Source organism: Trichosurus vulpecula, chromosome 7 (assembly GCF_011100635.1).
Source record: "Trichosurus vulpecula isolate mTriVul1 chromosome 7, mTriVul1.pri, whole genome shotgun sequence".
Classification (NCBI taxonomy): domain Eukaryota; kingdom Metazoa; phylum Chordata; class Mammalia; order Diprotodontia; family Phalangeridae; genus Trichosurus; species Trichosurus vulpecula.
In genome coordinates, this window is record NC_050579.1 from 39,069,973 (window position 1) to 39,090,982 (window position 21,010).

A 21,010-nucleotide genomic window follows, 5' to 3' on the forward strand; every position below is an offset into this window, starting at 1 on the left:
AGGAAGGAAAGGGGGCATTGTGGGCCAGTAGAAAGGATACTGGATTTGGGACGGAAGGACTTGAATTTGAATTCTAGCTTTAGCATTTGCTATCTGTGCTATTTTGGGTCAGTCAATAACCCTCTCTGGGCCTTAGGATCATGGATCTAGATACAGAACTGGACCAAACCTTAAAGGACATCTGATCTAACCTCTTCATTTTATAGAAGAGGAGACTGAGGGTCATAGCAGTTAAACAACTTGGCCAAGGTCAGACAACAGCAAGTAGAAGACTGAATCTTGGTCCACTGCCTCTAAATTCGTGCTCTTTTCAATGCACCATCTTAGTTTCTTCATCTGTAACACAAGGTATTTCACTACATGATATCTCAGGTCACTTTCAGAATTGAAATGGAGGATTTGATGACTCACTAGGGCATCAGAGAAGGCAACATGAAAGGCATGTTGAGAAGGGACTCAATAGTCATGGGTTGCGGGAGCGGAATGTTCAGAGTGAGAGAGGGAATTCTGGCAACATTCTGACCAAAGGCATGGAGGATCACAATGTGTGTATATGGCGGATGGGAGTCCAGTCAAAATGATGGTAAGGTCATACAGAGCATGTAGGGTAGTACTGCTAAAGTTGGAAAATAAGTGGTCCAGATTCCTGATGGCCATGAGGGTTAGCCTACAGAATGTGAACTGAAGACAGGAAAGAGCCCTTATGGGGTGTTTTTGAACAGAGGACTAATGTAATTAAATTATTATTTTAGACAGACTTATTTGGCAGTAGGGAATATCCAAGTGGTGGAAAGACCATTATTAAGAGGATGTCAAGGTAATCTCCCTGAAGAGAGAGTCTGATGACCTTGGCACCCCTTCCCCATTCAATAAACTCCAGTAATTTCCTGTTGCCTCTAGCATCAAATATAAAATCATCTGTTTGACATGGAAGGCCCTTCGTCACCTGGCCAAGTCTTGCCTTTCTAGACTTCCCAAGGCACCCAGCTTTAAAATCCAGCCTTCTGCAAGAAGCCTTTCCAAAGCCCCATAGTGATACGCCTTCCCTTTCTTGACTATTTCCAATATATTCTATCTATAAGCTTATTTGTACATCATTTTTTTGCATTTGATCTCCCCCATTTACACTGAGCTTCTTGAAAACAGAGATTCCCTCCCCACCCCCCTTTATATTCCCATGCTTATCTGTGTCTGGCACATAGTAGGTAGGCACTTAATAAGTGCTTATTTGTTTATTGACTTAACAAAGCATCTCTTTTCATAAATAAATTAGAAATTTAAAAAATAAGTACCTATTTTGGTATTTGAAGTCTTGTCCCTATTTAATTATACTGGGCAGTTAAAAACAAACCTCTATTTTATTATTAAGAATTATTAATATTCTTGATTATTAAGAATTATTATTGTTATTCATAATTTCATTGAATATCTACGTTAATGGTTGACTTTTCTTTTTATGCTCCTTTCTTGCTCCCTGCACACTATGATAATCAGGGAAATGTGGTTTTCATATAATTGATATCCACCTAAGGTATATTTTGCATGTTGATATACATGTAAATCAAAGGTTTAGATTCTAGGCATTGCTTAGACTGGTAGCAAAAGCCTAATGCAGAACTAGTCCATGGCAAACAATGGCCAATTTGATAGATCTGATGTAAGGAGACTTGTTTACCTGCAGCAATGGAACAGAACATTCTATATCTGATACATAGTTTTATGGAACTGATGCAGCAAAACTTGAACGTGGTAAATATTACTTGAAGACTCTTCTAAAGAAAACATTAAAATTCCGCAACTGAGAGTTTTAAAGTAGTACATTCTAAAGCTACATCCTAACTTAGAATTCTATAAGATTGAAAATTTCACATATCAAGGGATCCTTGAAATCACAAGGAAGCCTTGTTCCTGGGAGATGGAAAGTGCTACAAGGCATTTTATAATTCATTAGGTACTTGCTGGTTTGGATGATACAATCATGTATTTGGGGAATGTTTTTTAGCTAAGGCAATTAGCCTCCAAAACGTCAAACTGCTTCCATAGAAAGTTTTACAGATGAGACAAATCATAGTATTTGAGGGAAAAATGAGAAAAGGAGATGGAAAAAAAACTGGAAATACCTAAAATAAGGAGAAAAAGAAGCACATGCAAATTGTTCAAGTTGTAGTAAGAGAAATAAATCTTCCTAAGTAACAACAAATAACTGCTGGGTAACAAACAGGAAACAGACAGGAGTCAAAGGGCCCGATATGACAGACTAGTGATTCGTGGCTAATGTAGAAACATTCAAATTCACATGCAAAATGGACTCAGAAAGAGTATTGCGTCCAATAACTTTTGGTGTGAGGGTGACTCTAAGTGATCCCTTTTAGAGAACTTTGGTGAATGTTGGTACCAGAGCATGAGAGACTTCGAGAGCTGAATATAAGACCATCTAGAGTACGCAATCTTTAACCCTTCTTGTGTCTTGGACTGCTTTTGGTAGTCTAGCAATGCCTATGTGCCCCGTCTCAGAATCATGTTTTCAAATGAATAAAATACATAGGATTACAATGAAAACCAATTATGCTGGAACAGAGTTATCAAAGTAATAATAATTTTATAAAAACCTAAGGTGAAGAATCTCTGATCTCATTCAACCTCATGTTACAGATGAGAAGACTGAGGCCCAGAGAGGTTAAATAACTTGCTTTAAGGTGACATAAAAATAGTAGCAGGATTTGAATCCCTAGAAACTCCGACTGCAATTACAGTACTTTTTTTTTAATTAAAAGAAATTAACATTTATTTTTATATTTTGAGTTCTAAAATCTCTCTACCCATTGTGAAGGCAAGTGATATGATACCAATTATTTTTTTAAGTTGAAGTTTTGTTATTTAATATTTTAGTTTTCAACATTGATTTCCACAAGATTTTGAGTTACATATTTTCTCCCCATTTCTACCCTCCTCCCATTCCAAGATGGCATATATTCTGATTGCCTCGTTCCCCAGTCAGCCCTCTCCTCTTTCACCCCATCGCCGCCCCCATCCCCTTTCCCCTTACTTTCTTGTAGGGCAGCACAGATTTCTATGCCCCATTCCCTATATATCTTGTTTCCCAGCTACATGCAAAAAAACCCCTTTTTTAATTTTTTTAAGCATCTGCTTTTAAAACTTTGAGTTCCAAATTCTCTCCCCTCTTCCCTTTCCACCCACCCTCCCTGGGAAGGCAAGCAATTCAACATAGATCACACATGTATCATTATGTAAAACACTTCCACAATGCTCATGTTGTGAAAGGCTGACTATATTTACTACCATCCGATCCTGTCCCCCTTTATTGAATTTTCTCCCTTGATCCTGTCCTTTTCAAAGGTGTTTGCTTTTGATTACCTCCTCCCCTTATTTGCCCTCCCTTCTATCATCCCCCCATTTTTATCCCCTTCCCCTTACTTTCCTGTGGAGTAAGATACCCAATTGAGTGTGTATGTTATTCCCTCCTCAAGTCAAATCCGATGAGAGCAAGATTCACTCATTCCCCCTCACCTGTCCCCTCTTCCCTTCCAACAGAACTGCTTTTTCATGCCACTTTTATGTGAGATAATTTACCCCATTTTATCTCTCCCTTTCTCCCTCTCTCAATATATTACTCTCTCACCCCTTAAATTTATTTCATTTTTTTAGATATCATCCCTTCATATTCATATTCAACTGTGCCCTCTGTCTATATTCCCTTTAACTCCCCTAAAACTGAGAAAGGTCTCATGAATTACACACATCATCTTTCCATGTAGGAATGTAAACATAACAGTTCAACTTTAGTAAGTCCCTTATGAATTCTCTTTCTTGTTTACCTTTTCATGCTTCTCTTAATTCTTGTATTTGAAAGTCAAATTTTCTATTCAGCTCTGGTCTTTTCATTGAAAAAGCTTGAAAGTCCTCTATTTTACTGAAAATCCATATTTTGCCTTGGAGCATTATACTCAGTTTGGCTGGGTAGGTGATTCTTGGTTTTAATCCTAGCTTCTTTGACCTCCAGAATATCATATTCCAAGCCCTTTGATCCCTTAATGTAGAAGCTGCTAGATTTTGTGTGATCCTGATTGTGTTTCCACAATATTCAAATTGTTTCTTTCTGGCTGCTTGCGATATTTTCTCCTTGACCTGGAAACTCTGGAATTTGGTGACAATATTCCTAGGAGTTTTCTTTTTGGGATCTTTTTCAAGAGGTGATCAGTGGATTCTTTCAATTTCTATTTTACCCTCTGGTTCTAGAATATCAGGGCAGTTTTCTTTGATAATTTCTTGAAAGATGATATCTAGGCTCTTTTTTTGATCATGGCTTTCAGGTAGTTCAATAATTTTAAAATTATCTCTCCTGGATCTATTCTCCAGGTCAGTGGTTTTTCCAATGAGATATTTCACATCATCTTCCATTTTTTCATTCCTTTGGTTCTGTTTTATAATATCTTGATTTCTCATAAAGTCACTAGCTTCCACTTGCTGCAATCTAATTTTTAAGGTGGTATTTTCTTCAGTGGTCTTTTGGACCTCCTTTTCCATTTGGCTAATTCTGCCTTTAAAGGCATTCTTCTCCTCATTGGCTTTTGGATCTCTTTTGACATTTGGGTTAGTCTATTCTCTCAGGTGTTATTTTCTTCAGTATTTTTTGGGTCTCCTTTAGCAAGTCATTGACTTGTTTTTCATGGTTTTCTTGCATCACCCTCATTTCTTGTCCCAATTTTTCCTCTACTTCTCTTACTTGCTTTTCCAAATCCTTTTTGAGCTCTTCCATGGCCTGAGATCAATTCATATTTTTCTTGGAAGCTTTTGATGTAGGCTCTTTGACTTTGTTGACTTCTTCTGGCTGCATGTTTTAGTCTTCTTTGTCACCAAAAAAGGAATCTAGAGTTTGAGTCTGAGTCTGAATCTGAGACCATTTTTGCTGCCTGTTCATGTTCCCAGCCAACTACTTGACCCTTGAGCCTTTTTGTCAGGATACGACTGCTTGTGGAGTAGAGAGTACTTCGTCCCAAGCTTTAGGGTCCAAGCACTGCTATTTTCAGAGCTACTTCTACTCCTCCATCACCCCAGGCTCTGTCACAGCAGCGCTCCTCCTCCCCCAAGACCCACCAACCAGGACCACAATACAGATCTGAGCAGGGCACAGCAAGAGAATCTGCCTTTGTGCCCACAAAGCGCTCCTTGTACTCCTGCTCTGATCTGCTGCTAGATTCCTCCCACTGTGTGAGCCAAGGACTCGGGAAGCCACTGGCGCTCTGGAGGCTGCCTCAGGAGCTTCCTGCTGCTGCCATAGCCACCTCTGTACCACTTCCTCCACCCCCAGAGTTGGTGGCCGGACCACTCTGAACTTGATCCCCCAGTTTCCCCCTAACCTGCTCTTTGGCTTTTGTGGGTTGGGAAGTCTGGTAACTGCCACGGCTCACTGTTTCATGGCCCCAAGGCCTGTTCCAGCTGGCTGACTCCAGTCTAGTCTGTCCCGGCACAGCCCACACGGGGCGGCCCTCCGCTCCAGGCACCATGCAATAGACCCTTCCCAGTGACCATCCAGGCTCTCCTGGGCTGGATACCTGTTTCCCTCTGCTATTTCGTGGGTTCCGCAGCTCTAGAATTTGTTCAGAGCCATTTTTTACAGGTGTTTGGAGGGATCTAGGGGGCAGCTTAAGCCAGTCCCTGCTTTCTAGCTGCCATCTTGGCTCCACTCCCCTATGATACCAATTATACATGTGAAAGTCATGCAAAATCTATTTCTATATTAGGCATTTTGCAAAAAAAGCAAGAAAAATAGGGAAAGTGAAAAACAATGCATTTCAATGTGCACTCAAGAGTTCATCAGTTCTCTCTCTGGAGGCAGAGAGCATTGTTCATCATGATTCCTTTGGAATTATTGTGGATCATTGATCAGAGTAGCTAAGTCTTTCACAACCGAAAATCATTTAATATTGCTGTTACTATGTACAATGTTCCACCGGTTCTGCTAACTTGACTTTGCATCAGTTCATTTAAGTCTTCTTAGTCTTTTCTGAAGCCATTTCCCTTATCATTTCTTATAGCACATAGTATTCCATCACAATAATTTATCGCAACTTCTTCAACCATTTACTAATTGATGGGCATCCCCTCAATTTCCAATTCTTTGCCACTTCAAAAAGAGCTGCCATAAATATTTTTGTTCATATAGGTCCTTTTCCTTTTTTGTTAATCTCTTTGGGACACAGAACTAGTAGTAGTATTGTTGGGTCAAAGGGTATGTAGTTTTATAGCCCTTTGTGCGTAGTTGCAAATTGTTCTTCTGAATGGTTGGACCAGTTCACAACTCCTCCAACAATGCATTAAGGAATTTATTTTTCCACAGCTCCTCCAGCATTTGTCATTTTCCTTTGTCATGTTAAGTCATTCTGACAGCTGTGAGGTGGTACCTCAGAGCTGTTTTAATTTGCATTTGATTTAGAGTGATTTAGAGCATTTTTCTCCTATGATAATTTATAGTTTTAATTTCTTCTTCTGAAAACTGCCTTTTTATATCCTTTGACCATTTATCAATTGGGGAATGGTTCTTATTTTTGGTAAGTTGGCTCAGGTCTCTATAAATTTGAGAAATGAAGCTTAGAAAGAAACTTGATATAAAGTACCCCACCCCAGTCTCCTGCTTCATTTCTAATTTTGGCTATACTAGCCTGGTTTGAGCAAAACTTTTTTAATTTAATGTAATCAAAACTATCTAGGATCCTCTCTATCGCTTGTTTGGTCATAAACTCTTCCCTCATCAATAGATCTGAAAGGTAAATTTCCCATGCTCCCTTTAATACCTTTATGATATCACTCCTTATGTCTAAATCACATATCCATTTTTGCCTTATCTTGGTATATAGTCTGACATGATGGTCTATACCTAGTTTCTGCCAGACTTCTTTCCAGTTTTCTTGGAAATTTTGGTGAAATAGTGAGTTCTTGTCCTCAAATCTTGGATCTTCGGGTTTATCAAACAGTAGATTACTATGGTCATTTACTACTGTATATTGTGTACCTAATCTATTCCACTAATCTACCCTTTTATTTCTTAGTCAGTACCAGATTGTTTTGATGACTACCTCTTTGTAATATAGTTTGAAATTAAGTACTGCTAGGCCACCTTCCTTCATGTTTTTTCCCCCATCAATTCCCTTCATATTCTTGACCTTTTATTTTTCCACATGAATTTTGTTATCATTTTTTCTATCTCTTATTATAAAATGATTTTTGGTAGTTTGACTGTTATGGTATTGAATAAGTAAATTAATTGAGGTAGAATTTTCATTATTACACTGGCTTAGCCTACCCATGAGCAATTAAGAGTTCTCCAATTCTCCAATTTTAAAAAACTGTGTTCATATAGTTCCTAGATGTGTCTTGGCAGATAGACTCCCAAGTATTTTATACTGTCTACAGCTGTTTTAAATTTAATTTCTCTTTCTATCTTTTTCTGATGGATTTTGTTGGCAATATATAGAAATGCTGATGATTTATGTAGGTTTATTTTATATCCTGCAACTTTGCAAAGTTGTTAGTTGTTTCAATTAGTTTTTTAGTGGATTCTCTAAGTGTATCATCATATCATCTTCAAAGAGTGACAGTTTTGTTTCTTCATTGCCTATTCTTATTCCTTCACTTTCTTTTTTTTTCTCTTAGTGCTACAGCTAGCTTCTTACATTCAATATTAAATAGTAATGGTGATAGTGGACATCCTTTCTTCACCCCCTGATCTGGCTGGAAAGACTATCCCAATCAAAAAAAAAAACCACTTGCTTTTGGTTTTAGATAGATACTCCTTATCATTTTTTTTAAAGCTCCATTTATTCCTATGCTTTCTAATGCTTTTAATAGGAATGGTGGTGTAATTTCTTAAAAGCATATACTAATATACTCATATGACTTTTGTTGTTTTCATTATTGACATAGTCAATTATGCTTATAGTTTTTCTAATATTGAACCAGGCCTGCCTTCATGGTATAAATCCCACCTGGTCACAGTGTATGATCTTTGTGATATAATGCTGTAGTCTCCTTGCTAGTATGTTATTTAAAATTCTTTTGCATCAATATTCATTAGAGAAATTGTATGGTCTATAGTTTTCCCTCTCAATTTTTGCTTTCCCTGGTTTAGATATCAAAACCCAAATATGGTACTCTTTCAAGAGCACTAGGCAGTCCTTACTACATTTGAAGACTAAAGAAAATCTTCAAGAAGAGTAAAGGCTTGCAATTAACAAGTGGGGCAAATTAATAAAAATAAAATTAATAAAAAATGTTATTACTTGTTAAAAATTTTAAAAAGCAAAAAAATTTGCATAGTTTAATTAAATCTAGCCTAAAGCATATAACATACATATTTAGAGCTCTCATCCTTAGGTCTGCCTCTAAGTAAAATAGTAATGGAAATGCTTCTAAGGCAACTGAAACATTAACTCATGGGAGGGCTAAAAGATACAAAGTTATTTAATCTAAGCTCCCACCTGGTGCAGGAAACTTCTCTACAACATTCCTACCATTCTTGCCAATCTCCAAACACTTTCAGTGATGGGTAAGTAAATGATTTATGTCTACAGCACATTCCATTCATGATTAGTTATAATGAATCGAATGTTGCTATTTATATTAAGCTTAATTTAATCCATAGAACTTCTACCTTCTTGGTACTGTCAAACACTTCAACTTAAGAAATGGATATGCTTTTATTAATGGGCCTGGCACTAAAGAAGATGCAGGACCATATAGGGTGCCACTACATCCTGAGGAACACTAGGCTTTTCCATCTGACTTACAGCTGAAATTTCCTTCCTGTATGTTATCTCCTCCTACTAGAATGTGAATCCATTGAGAGGAAGGAAGCCCAGAGAATAGTGGAGTGTTTTATAGACAGTAAGGTGAGTAATAAACACTCATTCATCCATTTGTGCCTAGATGCCCATCATGTCTCTCCTTATGACCAGTTCTAAGATGGCCTGGTGTCTTTCTCCCCAAGTCCCTGATAATTCTATTTCACCAAGTACTTCATTCTTTGTGTATCCAGGTGGTCAGACCTATCCCTTCTTCCCACAATTACTTCCTCTATCTGCTGAGAAATGAAATTGTCAATAGGAAAAATCAAGAATTAATCTACTTTTAACAACATTTCAGCCAAAGTCCAGGGGCAGTCGAAGTCCCCCATTGTTGCCGTATCATTTGTCTTTGTGCCAGGTTTCTGTGTCTGGAACTCAGCATCAGATTCTTCCATTTTCGTGGCTAGTCAATAATACATTTCTACAACAGTAATACTTCTCTTTTTCCCATTTCACCCTTTCCCTTCTGTGCTCCAACCTGTTTCTCCTGTCAAGTTTGTGGATTCACAAAGATGTATAGCAAATGGTACTTTTGTTATTGTCTAGGACATCTTAATTTAGGGTCTTTAGAGCAGTAACTCAACCTTTTTTGTATCACAGATTTCTTTGGCAATCTAGTGAAGACTAAGGACCCTTTCAGAATAATGTTTTTAAATGCATAAAACACATAGAATTACAAAGGAAGCCAATTCTGTTGAAATACAATTATCAAAACATTTTTTAAAATGAAAAATTTTCATGGAACCACAGTTAAGATGAGTCCTTTTCTAAGGTAACCAAATCAACAAACTCTTTTTCTATCTTTTCTATGTTTCTTTACCTTACGGACATGGCAGGAAAACAGAACGTTCATGTATTTGTCCTTCCGCTTTAGTTCATTGGCAACAGGGACAAAAGTGCCTGTGGTTTGAGGGGTATCTGGCTTCTGGAAAAGAAATGAAAGAAGGATAAGCTGAGTTGGAGACTGATGAGAGGATGGGTAGAAATAGCTGAGGCACGGGGTCTGTAATGCCTCACAAATATTCACTAATATTTACATTTATAACCAAAAAAATGACAACTGCTACTGATATACTTCTTTGTAACAATATTCATGACACTTTGTACATGTTTCTTTTTGGTCTTCCCACTTAGACTCTAAACTCTGCAAAAGTTGGTGGAAGTCCAAGTTGAGAGAGGTCTCCCGGGCCAGGGTTTCTTGACCCTGATTATGTTGTGAACCCCTCTTGGCATTCTGGCCGAATCTATGGACCCTTTTTCAGAATCATGGTTTTTTTCTTTTTTTTGGAGTGGGGAAGGCAGGGCAATTGGGGTTAAGTGACTTGCCCAAGGTCACACAGCTAGTAAGTGTGTCAAGGATTTCAACTCAGATCCTCCTGACTCCAGGACTGGTGCTCTGCTCACTGCACTACTTAGCTGTTCCTCTTTTTCTTTTTTTTTTTAAATCAGAATTGAAGGGAATATTAATTTGCCATTGTGGTTAGTGAAAACAAATATGTAATTTTTTCCCTACCCAAGTTTATGGATTCTATGAAATTGATCCATAGACCCCAGACCAAGAAACTTTGTTTTAGGCAGACAGAGGAAGAGAACTGGACTAGGGAGAGGGTCAGAAGTCATAGGTGTACATCTGTATTAGGGGAGTAATCTACATATATGTAATAGTTGAGGGAGGGAGGGAGAGAGAGAGAGAGAGAGAGAGAGAGAGAGAGAGAGAGAGAGAGAGAGAGAGAGACGGAGAGAGAACATGCAGACCTTTAAGGAAGTAAATAAAGAGGCAGAAGAGTAAGGGGGTCATTGATGGCTCAGAAAAGTACTGCTGAATATGCATGTGTCACAGTGATCAAATTTTTTTTAAAAGGTGGTGAACCTGAAGATGGCTAGGTGGCTAGGAGAGCACCGGGCCTCAAGTCAGGAAGACCTGAGTTTAAATACAGCCTCAGACACTTACTAGCTGTGTGACTCTGGGTAAGTCACTTATTAATCCTGTTTACCTCAGTTTCCTTATCTGTAAAATGAGCTGAAGAAGGGAATGGCAAACCACTCTAGTATCTTTGCCAAGAAAACCTCAATCGGGATCACGGAGAGTTGGACACAACTGAAAACGACTGCACAACAATGAACCTGAAGGATTTACCAAACTAGGCAATTTTGCAAATTGTCATCTTAAGGAAAATCTGTCAAATTACTTACGTTATTTTCTTTCAACAGTTTCTCAGAGAAAAAGTGTGTGTGTGTGTGTGTGTGTATGTATGTGTGTGTGTGTGTGTGTGTGTATGTGTGCACTGCATGCATGCTCATGCACATAGAAAAGGGCCAGATTTCCATTTCCATTGCTGTACTCACTGCTGCCAGGTAGTTTCCCTCCCAGGCTCTCTGCAGGCCAAGGTCAGCTCTGTGACCTTTTAACATCTCCATGGCAGCAACCTTTGCCCTGACCTGGGGCAAGTCTGCAGCGGGGATGCTCCGGATAAGCTGGGCTGCTCTCCATCTACAAGAAGATCAGAAAAGATGGAATGCATATCAAAATGACATTCTTGTGACCTTGGGCAAGATCTCTCCATTGTTAGAACAATTAAATTTCACATTACACAGGGTAAGTCAAAGATACCTGTGTTCCTCCTATCCAGAAAAGGGAATGCTATATGCCCCCCTGAAACTTATGATAACTTTGACAAAGCACATGCAATTGGAGTCAACAAATATTGACTGTCTACTAGGTTCGTGATATTGTTCTTCTCCCTTCCCATAAATAAATATATACATGTCATAATGAGAAAAGGGCAGAAGGAGAATCAAAAAGAGAGTCATGAGACTGGGAAAGGAAAGGATCTAATGTAACTGGTGAGGTCAGGGAAAATTTCACAGTAGAAGTGGCAGAGCTAGTTCTCCAAAGCAGAGAAGGATTTCAATAGGCAGAGACAGACAGGGTACCCTCTGCAGAGAGGGGGGAGGGATGCACAAGGGCACAGAGGTAGCAAGGACCGTTTCAGGAGGGGGAATGCCTCATGGTCCGGTGTGGCTAGGTGAGAGATGAAGTCTAGTGTGAAGTGAGGCCATAAAAGTATGCTGGAGTCATATCATGACTATCAGAGAAAGGAGTCTGCATTAAGTCTGTGGGCAGTGGGGAAACATAGAAGGTTTCAGACCAAGAGTGATGGGACCAGGCATACATTAGGAAAATTATTGTGGCAGTAAACATTGTGGAGGACAGAGTGAAGAAGGAAGAGGCTTGGGACAGGGAAGGCAATGAGGAAGCCAAGAGAATAGTCTGTGTGAGAGGTGAGAAAGAGGTGATTTAGGAGGGGAACAATCAGGATAGAAAGCCCGGAAAGGATATATGTGCCAAATAATAGGTACAAATTAAGGGTTGCAGGAATTAAAATGAACAAGAGATTACACGGACAAATGCTTATGTGAAAATGGTTATGTTGCTTAAGGCTTTGGGGTAGATCAAGCACTTGGTCCATAGTATAGGGCCTCTGACAGTATTTATAATGGAAGGACAGATTGAGAAGGGACCTTAAAGGACACTAAATACAACTCTCTCATTTTGTCATCAAGGAAACTGAGGTTTGGGGCAAAGTGGCTTGTCCAGGGTTACATGTCTAACAAGTGTCTGTGGCAGGACGTGACCTCTCTGGACTCTAAGTCTATCCACTGAATCCCCAAGCCATCTGCCTTGCTCGGTGCACAGGAACTTTGGACATACTTAAGGAATACTGTTTTGTTCCTACTGCTTAGACAAGAGGAAACAGAGGTGAGGAGTAGAAGCTTTCCTATACATACATACATACATATATATATATATATATATATATATATATATATATATATATATATATATGTAAACCCCTTTTAAATGTCAACTCTTTTCCAAGTTTCTACAGGTCCCATCTTCTTCACATTGACAGTGCCCATGTGGGGCATAGCTTTAAGTCCCATTAGAGTCACTCGGGACGCTATCTCTTGGATAAGGATTTGGTGCAATCAAGGTGATCCTGTGGCTGGGTTTGGGCAGCACAGGGTGCCAGATGGTTTCTGAACTCAGTGACAGAGGACAGTAGACCTGGAAAACCAGCACCAGGAGTTGTTCCTCTCACAAGAGGAAACAACTCCAGAAGAAACTATAGCCAGTGCTTATTTCTGCTCCTGTGCCTCTGTCAGGAGTGATTTTGCTGGGTGTTCTATAGATGGACAGTTTATATTCAATGAACCCCCTTTTTAGGATGAAGACAGCTGTTTTCACTGCCCCCAGAGCATCCTGTGGCTCCACAACACAATGGATTCATTCTGGAAGGAACTTTAATACTGAGCTATCCCACTGTCAGCAGGACACATTTGGGAGCTTTCTTCTTTGGTGACCAAGAGAGCAGCAGCTAAGCCATGTCCTGGTTCGCCTCTTGCCAAGAGTACTCATCTGACACATCTATAACATCAGTGATAGACAGCACTGGAAGTGGAAGACTTTGCCATCCCATGTATTTGGATCAGAGTTGCCAAAACACCAGAGAGGATGAATTTGAAAGTTGACTTTTGCATTGGAGGAGATGGGGAATAAAGAGTTGAAAATTCCCTTGCCAACAGGTAACAGTCACATTCTCAAAGTAACGGATTAAAAATTCCTAACAGATCAAGAATCAATCTTTGTTTTTTTGAGGTTAGGTTGCTGTGCTTTGCATCTCCTATAATATAGCATTATTTCCTTTATTTCCTAAAAATCTAAGATTTGCTTTGGTATTTACAGTGAATACTCATTTCCTTGAGGAATAATATTCTATACTCGTGCTCCCAAATTAAATTAATTTGACTTCATGATGGAGATGATGGATTAATATGCAAAATAAGAATAAGAGACACATTTTTGGATTACTATATGTGGGAATGTTTTCCTTGAGTGTGCTTATGTAATACAGAAGATTCCCCTCTCCCTCTTTCTCCTTTTTCCTCCCTTCTCCCTCCATCTTTTGCTTCTGTCCCAGTAGTTAAAGAGAGGTGGGAGGAGAAAAATGAATGCTCGATCATTGTAAAAAAGAAGCTAAAAAAGACATGTATGAACAACAGTAACATAAATTTATACAGCATTTTCCCTCAAAATACCTCTATGAGATAGGCAGTACAAGTGTAATTATTCTCATTTTTAGCCAATGGGGAAACTGAAGGTTACAAATATTAAATGACTTGCCCAAAGTATTACATGTAGCAAGTGTTGGAGCCTGCCTTCAAGAGTGTCTCCACTACACTACACCATCAGCATCTAAGGACTTATTATATTGGACATTAAGTGAATTAGACATGTTAATGCCTGCAAGGGGTTGCTCAGTCCTAATGTAGTTATAATGGAGACAGTTTTCCATTTTAAACAATCCGTTTAAATGTTGTAGTTTTTACCTTATCCTTTTCTATTTAATGCTGGTGGTCCCTTTAACATGTAACCGAGGCATTTTCTATTTCACATTTTCAAATATTTCAAATTTTTGTATTTCAAATTTTGTATTTCAAAATTCAAGACCATTAGAGAAATAAATAATTACGCTTTGTAAATAAAATTCAACCTAAGCAGCAGCTTCCATGAAGGAAAAACAAAGAAGAGAAAACAAAAAATAGTATAATGGAAAGATTTTGGGCAGAGGCAGAATAGTCCAGGGGCTGTCATACTCTCAGTAGCACCGCACTAGTACTTAGCTTTCTGTTTTCTCTTTCTTCTGCTTTCGCATGTTTAATTCAATTTTTTCCAATTCAACAAACATTTTCAAACATCTATTTTGTGTAAAGCATTGTGACAGAGACAGCTCAGGGAGCAGGGAGGGTAAAAGGCAAGCTATGGCCCTCCCCATGAGGAGCTCAAACACATTAAGCACGAGAATAGACTGCCCATGGCTAAAACCAAGATAAGCAATCCCAGAGTGCTCTCATTTAAATTTGAAGGCTGAGGGCAAACCTCCAGAAAGGACTTTTGATCTGAGGCTAAAGTTCAAGTAATTTGATAAAGTTAAAGATTAGGGAGAAAGGTACCAAATTGTACTTACAAATACATCTCTTTAAAAAGCTTGTGCTAGAAAGAATTCTTTTTTTTCATTCAAGTGATTTCAATTTATCTATTTTAGTCAAGAGTTTGAAGTCCGCTAATAAACCAAGGTAGGAGAAGCATATTAACCTTCTCTTACCCAGACACAAGTGGAATCTGATGGACATGGCAAGCCACTGCCACCTGGTGGCAGGTTACCTAAATTCCAGGTATAGTTATTTTGAGAGATAATAGACCCCCTTCCATTAAATTATCAAATGTATTTATTAATGCCTACTATATATAATATGGCATGCTATATTTTATAGATAGTACATAATATTTATATGTAATTTATGTGACATAGGTATGCATGTATAAATACATGGACACATATATGTATATTTGTATATGTACACACACACACACACACACACACACACACACACACACAGGACTAGGAGTTACAGGAGATGCCAAGATAAAGAGGAGAGTGTGCCTGCCAACAAGGAGATTACCTGAATATGGTAAACTTCCATGGATCAGTCAACAATCATCCATGCCTTATTAAGTATTGACACTATTTTAGGTGCTGGGCATGTGAAGACAAAAAAAAATCTTCTCTTCATTTGAGAGCCTTGCCCTCTTGTCTGCTCAGTGCTCCTACCTTGCCAAACTCTAGACCTGCATCATCCTCAAGATCTCCTACCTCTTCCATTCCTGCTCAGTACTGCTGGATGAAGCAGAAGGAAATCAAGAAGTCACACTAACTAGGTCTACTACAGATTTGTTACCTAATCTTAACTGGGCACTCCCTGTAGCAAACAAGTCTCTTTATACCTCCCTAAATGACTCTGCATCACATTCCCCTAGGGCTGCTCCAAAACTTCTCTTCTCTCCTTAAACCTCCCATACCATATCATCCCTCCTCCTCCCCCTAGCAGAGGACCTCACTTTACTGAAAAGGCAAAAAGGAGGAATGGTTAGTTCAAGCAAACATTTCAGACCAAGACCAATTGTATTATTCATCTTTTACAAAATACACTTTGCATCATCACCACTTTTGCATGTTATAGGACACAAAGCAGAGATAACTCTTTTGCTTTCAAAAATGAGAACTGGGTTGATGTAAGAAACTGCACCAATGTGTTCCTACCTGTGATAAATTGCCTTGAGGGCCTCTTCAAAGCGATGTAGAACTTTAGGAGGAGTTGGCCACTTCACATGCTTCCCATAGTCCTTCATGTTTTTAACACCCTGCAAGCGTCTGTTGACCTCCTGGATGTACTCCTTGACTTTGTAACGCCGATGGTACCTGATGATGGTCAGAGCAGCCTTTGTTCTCTTGTATTTTATTCGGGCTATGGTGCCCCTCCACACCTTTATATGCAGGAAGAGAAGTGAAAAAGATGAAAGTTGTCCATTTGATGGCTAGATGTAAAGTTAAACAGGCATATTCAAGTCATAACAGAATATCACACAGTTGTTATCTGGTATAGAGCTTTTGTGGAGGAATAAAAGGGAGAGATTAGCTTTGGGAAATGGAAATGTAAGAAGTTGAATCAACTCTCAATTAGTCATATAATCATGGCGGGGAGAGACTGAGAAGACTAGTACTGACAAGCCAAAATTAATTTATATTTATCTTTGAAAGAGTACATCTGATTTCCTAAGATTTCATAATATACACTTAAAACAGAATAATGAGATTATGCAGTGGACTGAGGGAGAACTTGAAAGTAGTCATGCTTTTCCAATATACCCTCTATTTAATTCAGCTAATCAATCAATCAGCAAATATTAAATGCCACCGTGTACCAGACATTGTGCTAGTTATTGGATATACAAAGATGAAAAAGAAACAGTCCCTGGCCTCAGAGAGCTTATATTCTATTGATGAAGACAATATGAATATATACAAGTAAGTATATACCAAAAAATACCAAATAAATGCAAGGCTTTCTTCCTCTTTTTTTTTTTGCAGGAGAGGAATCTCTAGTTGCTGGGGGTAAAGGCTTCATGTAGGAGGTGATATTTCCATATTTCTTACTTCATGGTAAGGACAGACGGCATCAAACCTCAGACTACTGCAAATCATTAACCTAAGTTTAACTGTTGCCAGTTTATAGCTCTGAACAGAACTAAATGCTTTACTTTAAAAGGAAAGAATTTTGAGCTTTCTCACATAAGTGACAATGCAAGTAAGATTAAAGACAGATGCTAATGATACCCATCAAAGAGAGATACCATTTTTCACTTTTGATATTCTTTAAATTGATTTTTCCTTATATAAATGGCAGAAAAAGATGACCTTATATGACATTGTGCATCAATTATGTGTGTATGTATGTATATAAAATAAATAGAATATGGCACTGTCAATACTGCCTGTCCTGCTTATCTGAAGTGCCTTACCTACTCTTTAGGTATTGAAAATATTTCATTGACATACTTTTCTTTTTTCTTCTTCTTCTTAGTTTGAAATCACTAGTATAACCACTTCCCTTACCCTAATGGAGCTTCCCCTAACACCTTCTAAAAGCCTTTCATTTTAATAAATAAGTAGAGTGAAGGAAAACAAACCTCCATACTGGCCATGAATGAGGATATAGATGTCATTCTTCACCTTTAGTCCATCACCTCTTTGGTAAGAGGTAGGAAGCATGATTCATCTGCTCATTTCATTCATTCTATGTTAATTTATACAAGTCCGCCGAGGCTTCTCTGAATCTATCTTTTTAAATTTATTATAGCACAAAAATATTTCATTTTGTTCAAAATTTGACTATTTCCCTTCTAATATCATAACCTATTGAGCGATCAGGTTCCAGTTCTTGGCCACAGAAAAGTACTGTTATAAATATTTTTGTACATCTACATCCTTTCCTTCTTTCTTTGATCTCTCTGTATATAGATTGAATATAACACACACACACACACACACACACACACACACACACACAGAGTATATATAGTAGTGGTATCACTGGACCAAAGTATAGTCATAGTTTGTTGACTTTTTGGTAAAATTGCAAATTGCTTTCAAGGATGAATGAACCATTTCAGAGATCTAACAATATATGAGTGTTCTTATAGTCCCATAGTTTCTCCAACAAATAATTTTCCTTCTTTGGCATCTTTGCCAATCTGATGTGAACCTCGGAGGTTTTTTAAAATTTGTATTTCTATTATTAATGATTTGGAGCATTTTCTCATATAACTGTTGATTAACTTGGATTTCTTTCCTTGAGAATTACCAGCTCTCACACTTTGATCATTTATTTGATGGGGAACGGTCCTTATACTTACAAGCATGTATCAATTCATTATATATGACAGACATTAAACAATAATTTGCTGCAAAAATTTTTCCAGTTAACTGTTTACTTCCAATTCTTTTTTGATTTAGTTGTGCAAAAACTTTCCAATTTTATATAATCAAAACTGTCAATTTTATCTCCTCTGGTTCCTAGGTTAGTCAAGAACATTCCTCCTATTGATAGAAGTGAAAAGTATCTCCTTTCTCTATTTTGTTTATATGCTATGACCTTTTAGATTAGGTCATGTATCCATTTGGAGTTTATTGTATTGGGAGATATGGTATCAGCTGTAGGTCTAAATCCAATTTCTGCTAGACTGTTCACTAGTATGTCCAGCTGTTTTTGTTGAATAGTATATTCTTGGTAGTGAGGGTCGTTGACTTTATCAAATACTATATTACTATGTTTGATTGCTTCTGGATCTTATATGTCAAAGCAGTCTCACTGATCAACTTTTCTATTTTTTAACTAGAATCAAATAGTTTTGATGATTATTCCTCTGTAGTACAGTTTAAGATCATTTACTGCTAGGTCTGTCCCCTTCCCACTTTTTTCACTATTTTCTTTGAGATTCTTTACCTTTTGTTCCTCCAGATGAATTTTTAAGTTAACTTTTCTATTTCTATAAACTGATTCTTAGTTGGATTACGACACAAAATCTATAAATTATTTTCATTTTTTCTATATTGGTATAATGCAACTATGAGCAATTGTTTAATTTTATTTCTGTAAAGTATTTTATAGTTGTATTCCTATAATTCCTGCATGTGTCTTGGTAGGTGGACTCTCAGATATTTTAAGTTATCTTTTGTAATTCTGAACTAAATTTCCTTTTTTATCTCTTCTTATTGGGTTTTGTTGATAATATAGAGAAAATTTGTGTAAGTTTATTTTATGTCTCACTACTTTATTAAACTATTGTTTCAATTAATTTTTAGTTGAATTTTGAGATCTGTTGTTCGCCAAAAGTGATCATTTGCTTCCTTTTTGCCCATCCTTATTCTCTCGACTTCTTTTTTTTGTTTTATTGCTGTAGCTAGAATTTCTAGTACCATGTTAAACAATAGTGTTGACATTGCACATCTCTGATTAATTTATGATCTTATTATAAGGCCTGTGGTGTTTTCCCTTTAAACATATCCTAACTCTTGGATTTAGATAGATACTGTTTACTTTTTAAGGAATGGTACAGTTTAAAAAGTCATTTAATTTTTTTTTACATAAAGAAATATTGTTATTTTGTCAAAAACTTTTTGGGATCACCTATTTTATTGTTTTTGCTATTATTATATCAACATTATTTTGATAGATTTCCTGATATTGAATCTACCCTGCATTTCTTGAATAAATGCAACCTGGTCATAGAGTAAATGTAATTATAGCCTCTATCCTAATATTCTATTTGACATTTTTGTATCAATATTCATTAGTTATAGTATGCTATCATTTTCTTTCTCTGTTTCATCTCTCCCTGGTTTTGTTAACAGAAACATTTTTGTCACATAGAAAAAATTTAGTAAGATGCCATATTTGTTATTGTATACAATCTGTATGTTAGAATTAACATTTTGTATGAAAGAATTAACATTAAATTTATCTGGTCTTGAGATTTCTCCTTGGGGAGTTTTTTTCTGGTATCTTCAAATTAGTTTTCTGTGTTTGGTCTATTTAAAGTCTCTATTTCTTGTGTGGTTAATCTGAGTATTTTATATTTTTGTAAACACTCATTCATTTTGTTTGTTAGCAATTTTGCTGGGAGATATTTCTAATAGTTTCCCTTACTTCCCCTTCATTTATTGTAATTCTTTTTCATTCTTACAGGCACCTAAGTGGTACAATGGACAGAGTACTGGACCTGAAGTCTGGAAGATCTGAATTCAAATTCAGTCTCAGACACTTACTAGATATATGACCCTAGGCAAGTTACTTAAACCCTGTCTTAATTTTCTAATCAGTAAAATGGGGATAACAGTAGCATCTAACTTCCAGCATGGTTGCTAGGATAAAATGAGATATTTGTAAAGTACTTTGCAAACCTAGAAGTTGCTATATAAAAGCTAATGATGTTGCTGCTTATTGATACTGGCACTTTAAAATATCAAATTAGTTTGTTTATATATTTTATTTTTTTTAACAGATCTTAGCTTAGCTTAGTTCAATGTTTTTTTGTTTTCAATTTTGTTTATCTCTTTGGGGTTTTAAAAATTGTTACTTTCCTAGTTTTTCTTTTTAGTTGCATGCCCAGTTAATTGATGTGTTCTTTCTTTCTTTGATGAAATTAAGAGATATAAATTTCTCTCTGAGAATTGCTTTGGCTAAATCTTAAAAGTTTTGGCATATTGTCTCTTTGAAGTTACTTTTTTAAAAATGAAAATATCCATTATTTGTGTTATTTATTCTTTGATCTGCATATTCTTTAGGATTAAGTTATTTAATATACCTTTAAGTTTAAATTCTTTCTTCAAATGCCCTTCACTGATTATAGTTTTTATTGTGTTCTGGTCTCTAAAGAATGTGTTTAATATGTCTTTCCCTCCTCCTCCTTTTGATTATGAGATTTTTATACCATAGCACCTAGTCATTTTTGTAAGGGTCACATGCTCTATTGAATTATATGTATATTCTTTTCTGTTCCCATTGACTAATTACTAGAGAAGTGTCTATCTAGCTTTTTGAAAATCTTACTTAGGCACATTAACTTCTTTCTTGCTTATTTTTGTTATATTTGTCTAAGTCTAAAAGGGGCACATTTAGGTTCCTTATTAGAATTTTTCTATCTGTAATTTGATCAACTTTTCCTTTTTGTATTTAGATGTTATGAT

General features: G+C 37.0%; 1 protein-coding gene and 1 long non-coding RNA gene across 3 annotated transcripts in view; one reads left to right on the forward strand and one right to left on the reverse strand.

Moving 5' to 3' along the window:
• MYO1D (myosin ID) overlaps positions 1-21,010 on the reverse strand; it is a 398,701-nt gene that overhangs the window by 148,654 nt on the left and 229,037 nt on the right. For both annotated transcript variants that reach the window (XM_036768084.1, XM_036768085.1), the window contains exons 17-19: positions 16,025-16,248; positions 11,208-11,352; positions 9,682-9,786 (exon numbers count right to left, since the gene is read on the reverse strand). In XM_036768084.1, the coding sequence (XP_036623979.1) occupies positions 9,682-9,786; positions 11,208-11,352; positions 16,025-16,248 (474 nt within the window). The remainder of the gene's footprint in view (positions 1-9,681; positions 9,787-11,207; positions 11,353-16,024; positions 16,249-21,010) is intronic.
• On the forward strand, positions 13,307-20,043 carry LOC118857398. The gene is made up of 3 exons (XR_005010920.1): positions 13,307-13,448; positions 16,853-16,924; positions 20,010-20,043. It is a non-coding gene; the product is annotated as an uncharacterized LOC118857398 (long non-coding RNA).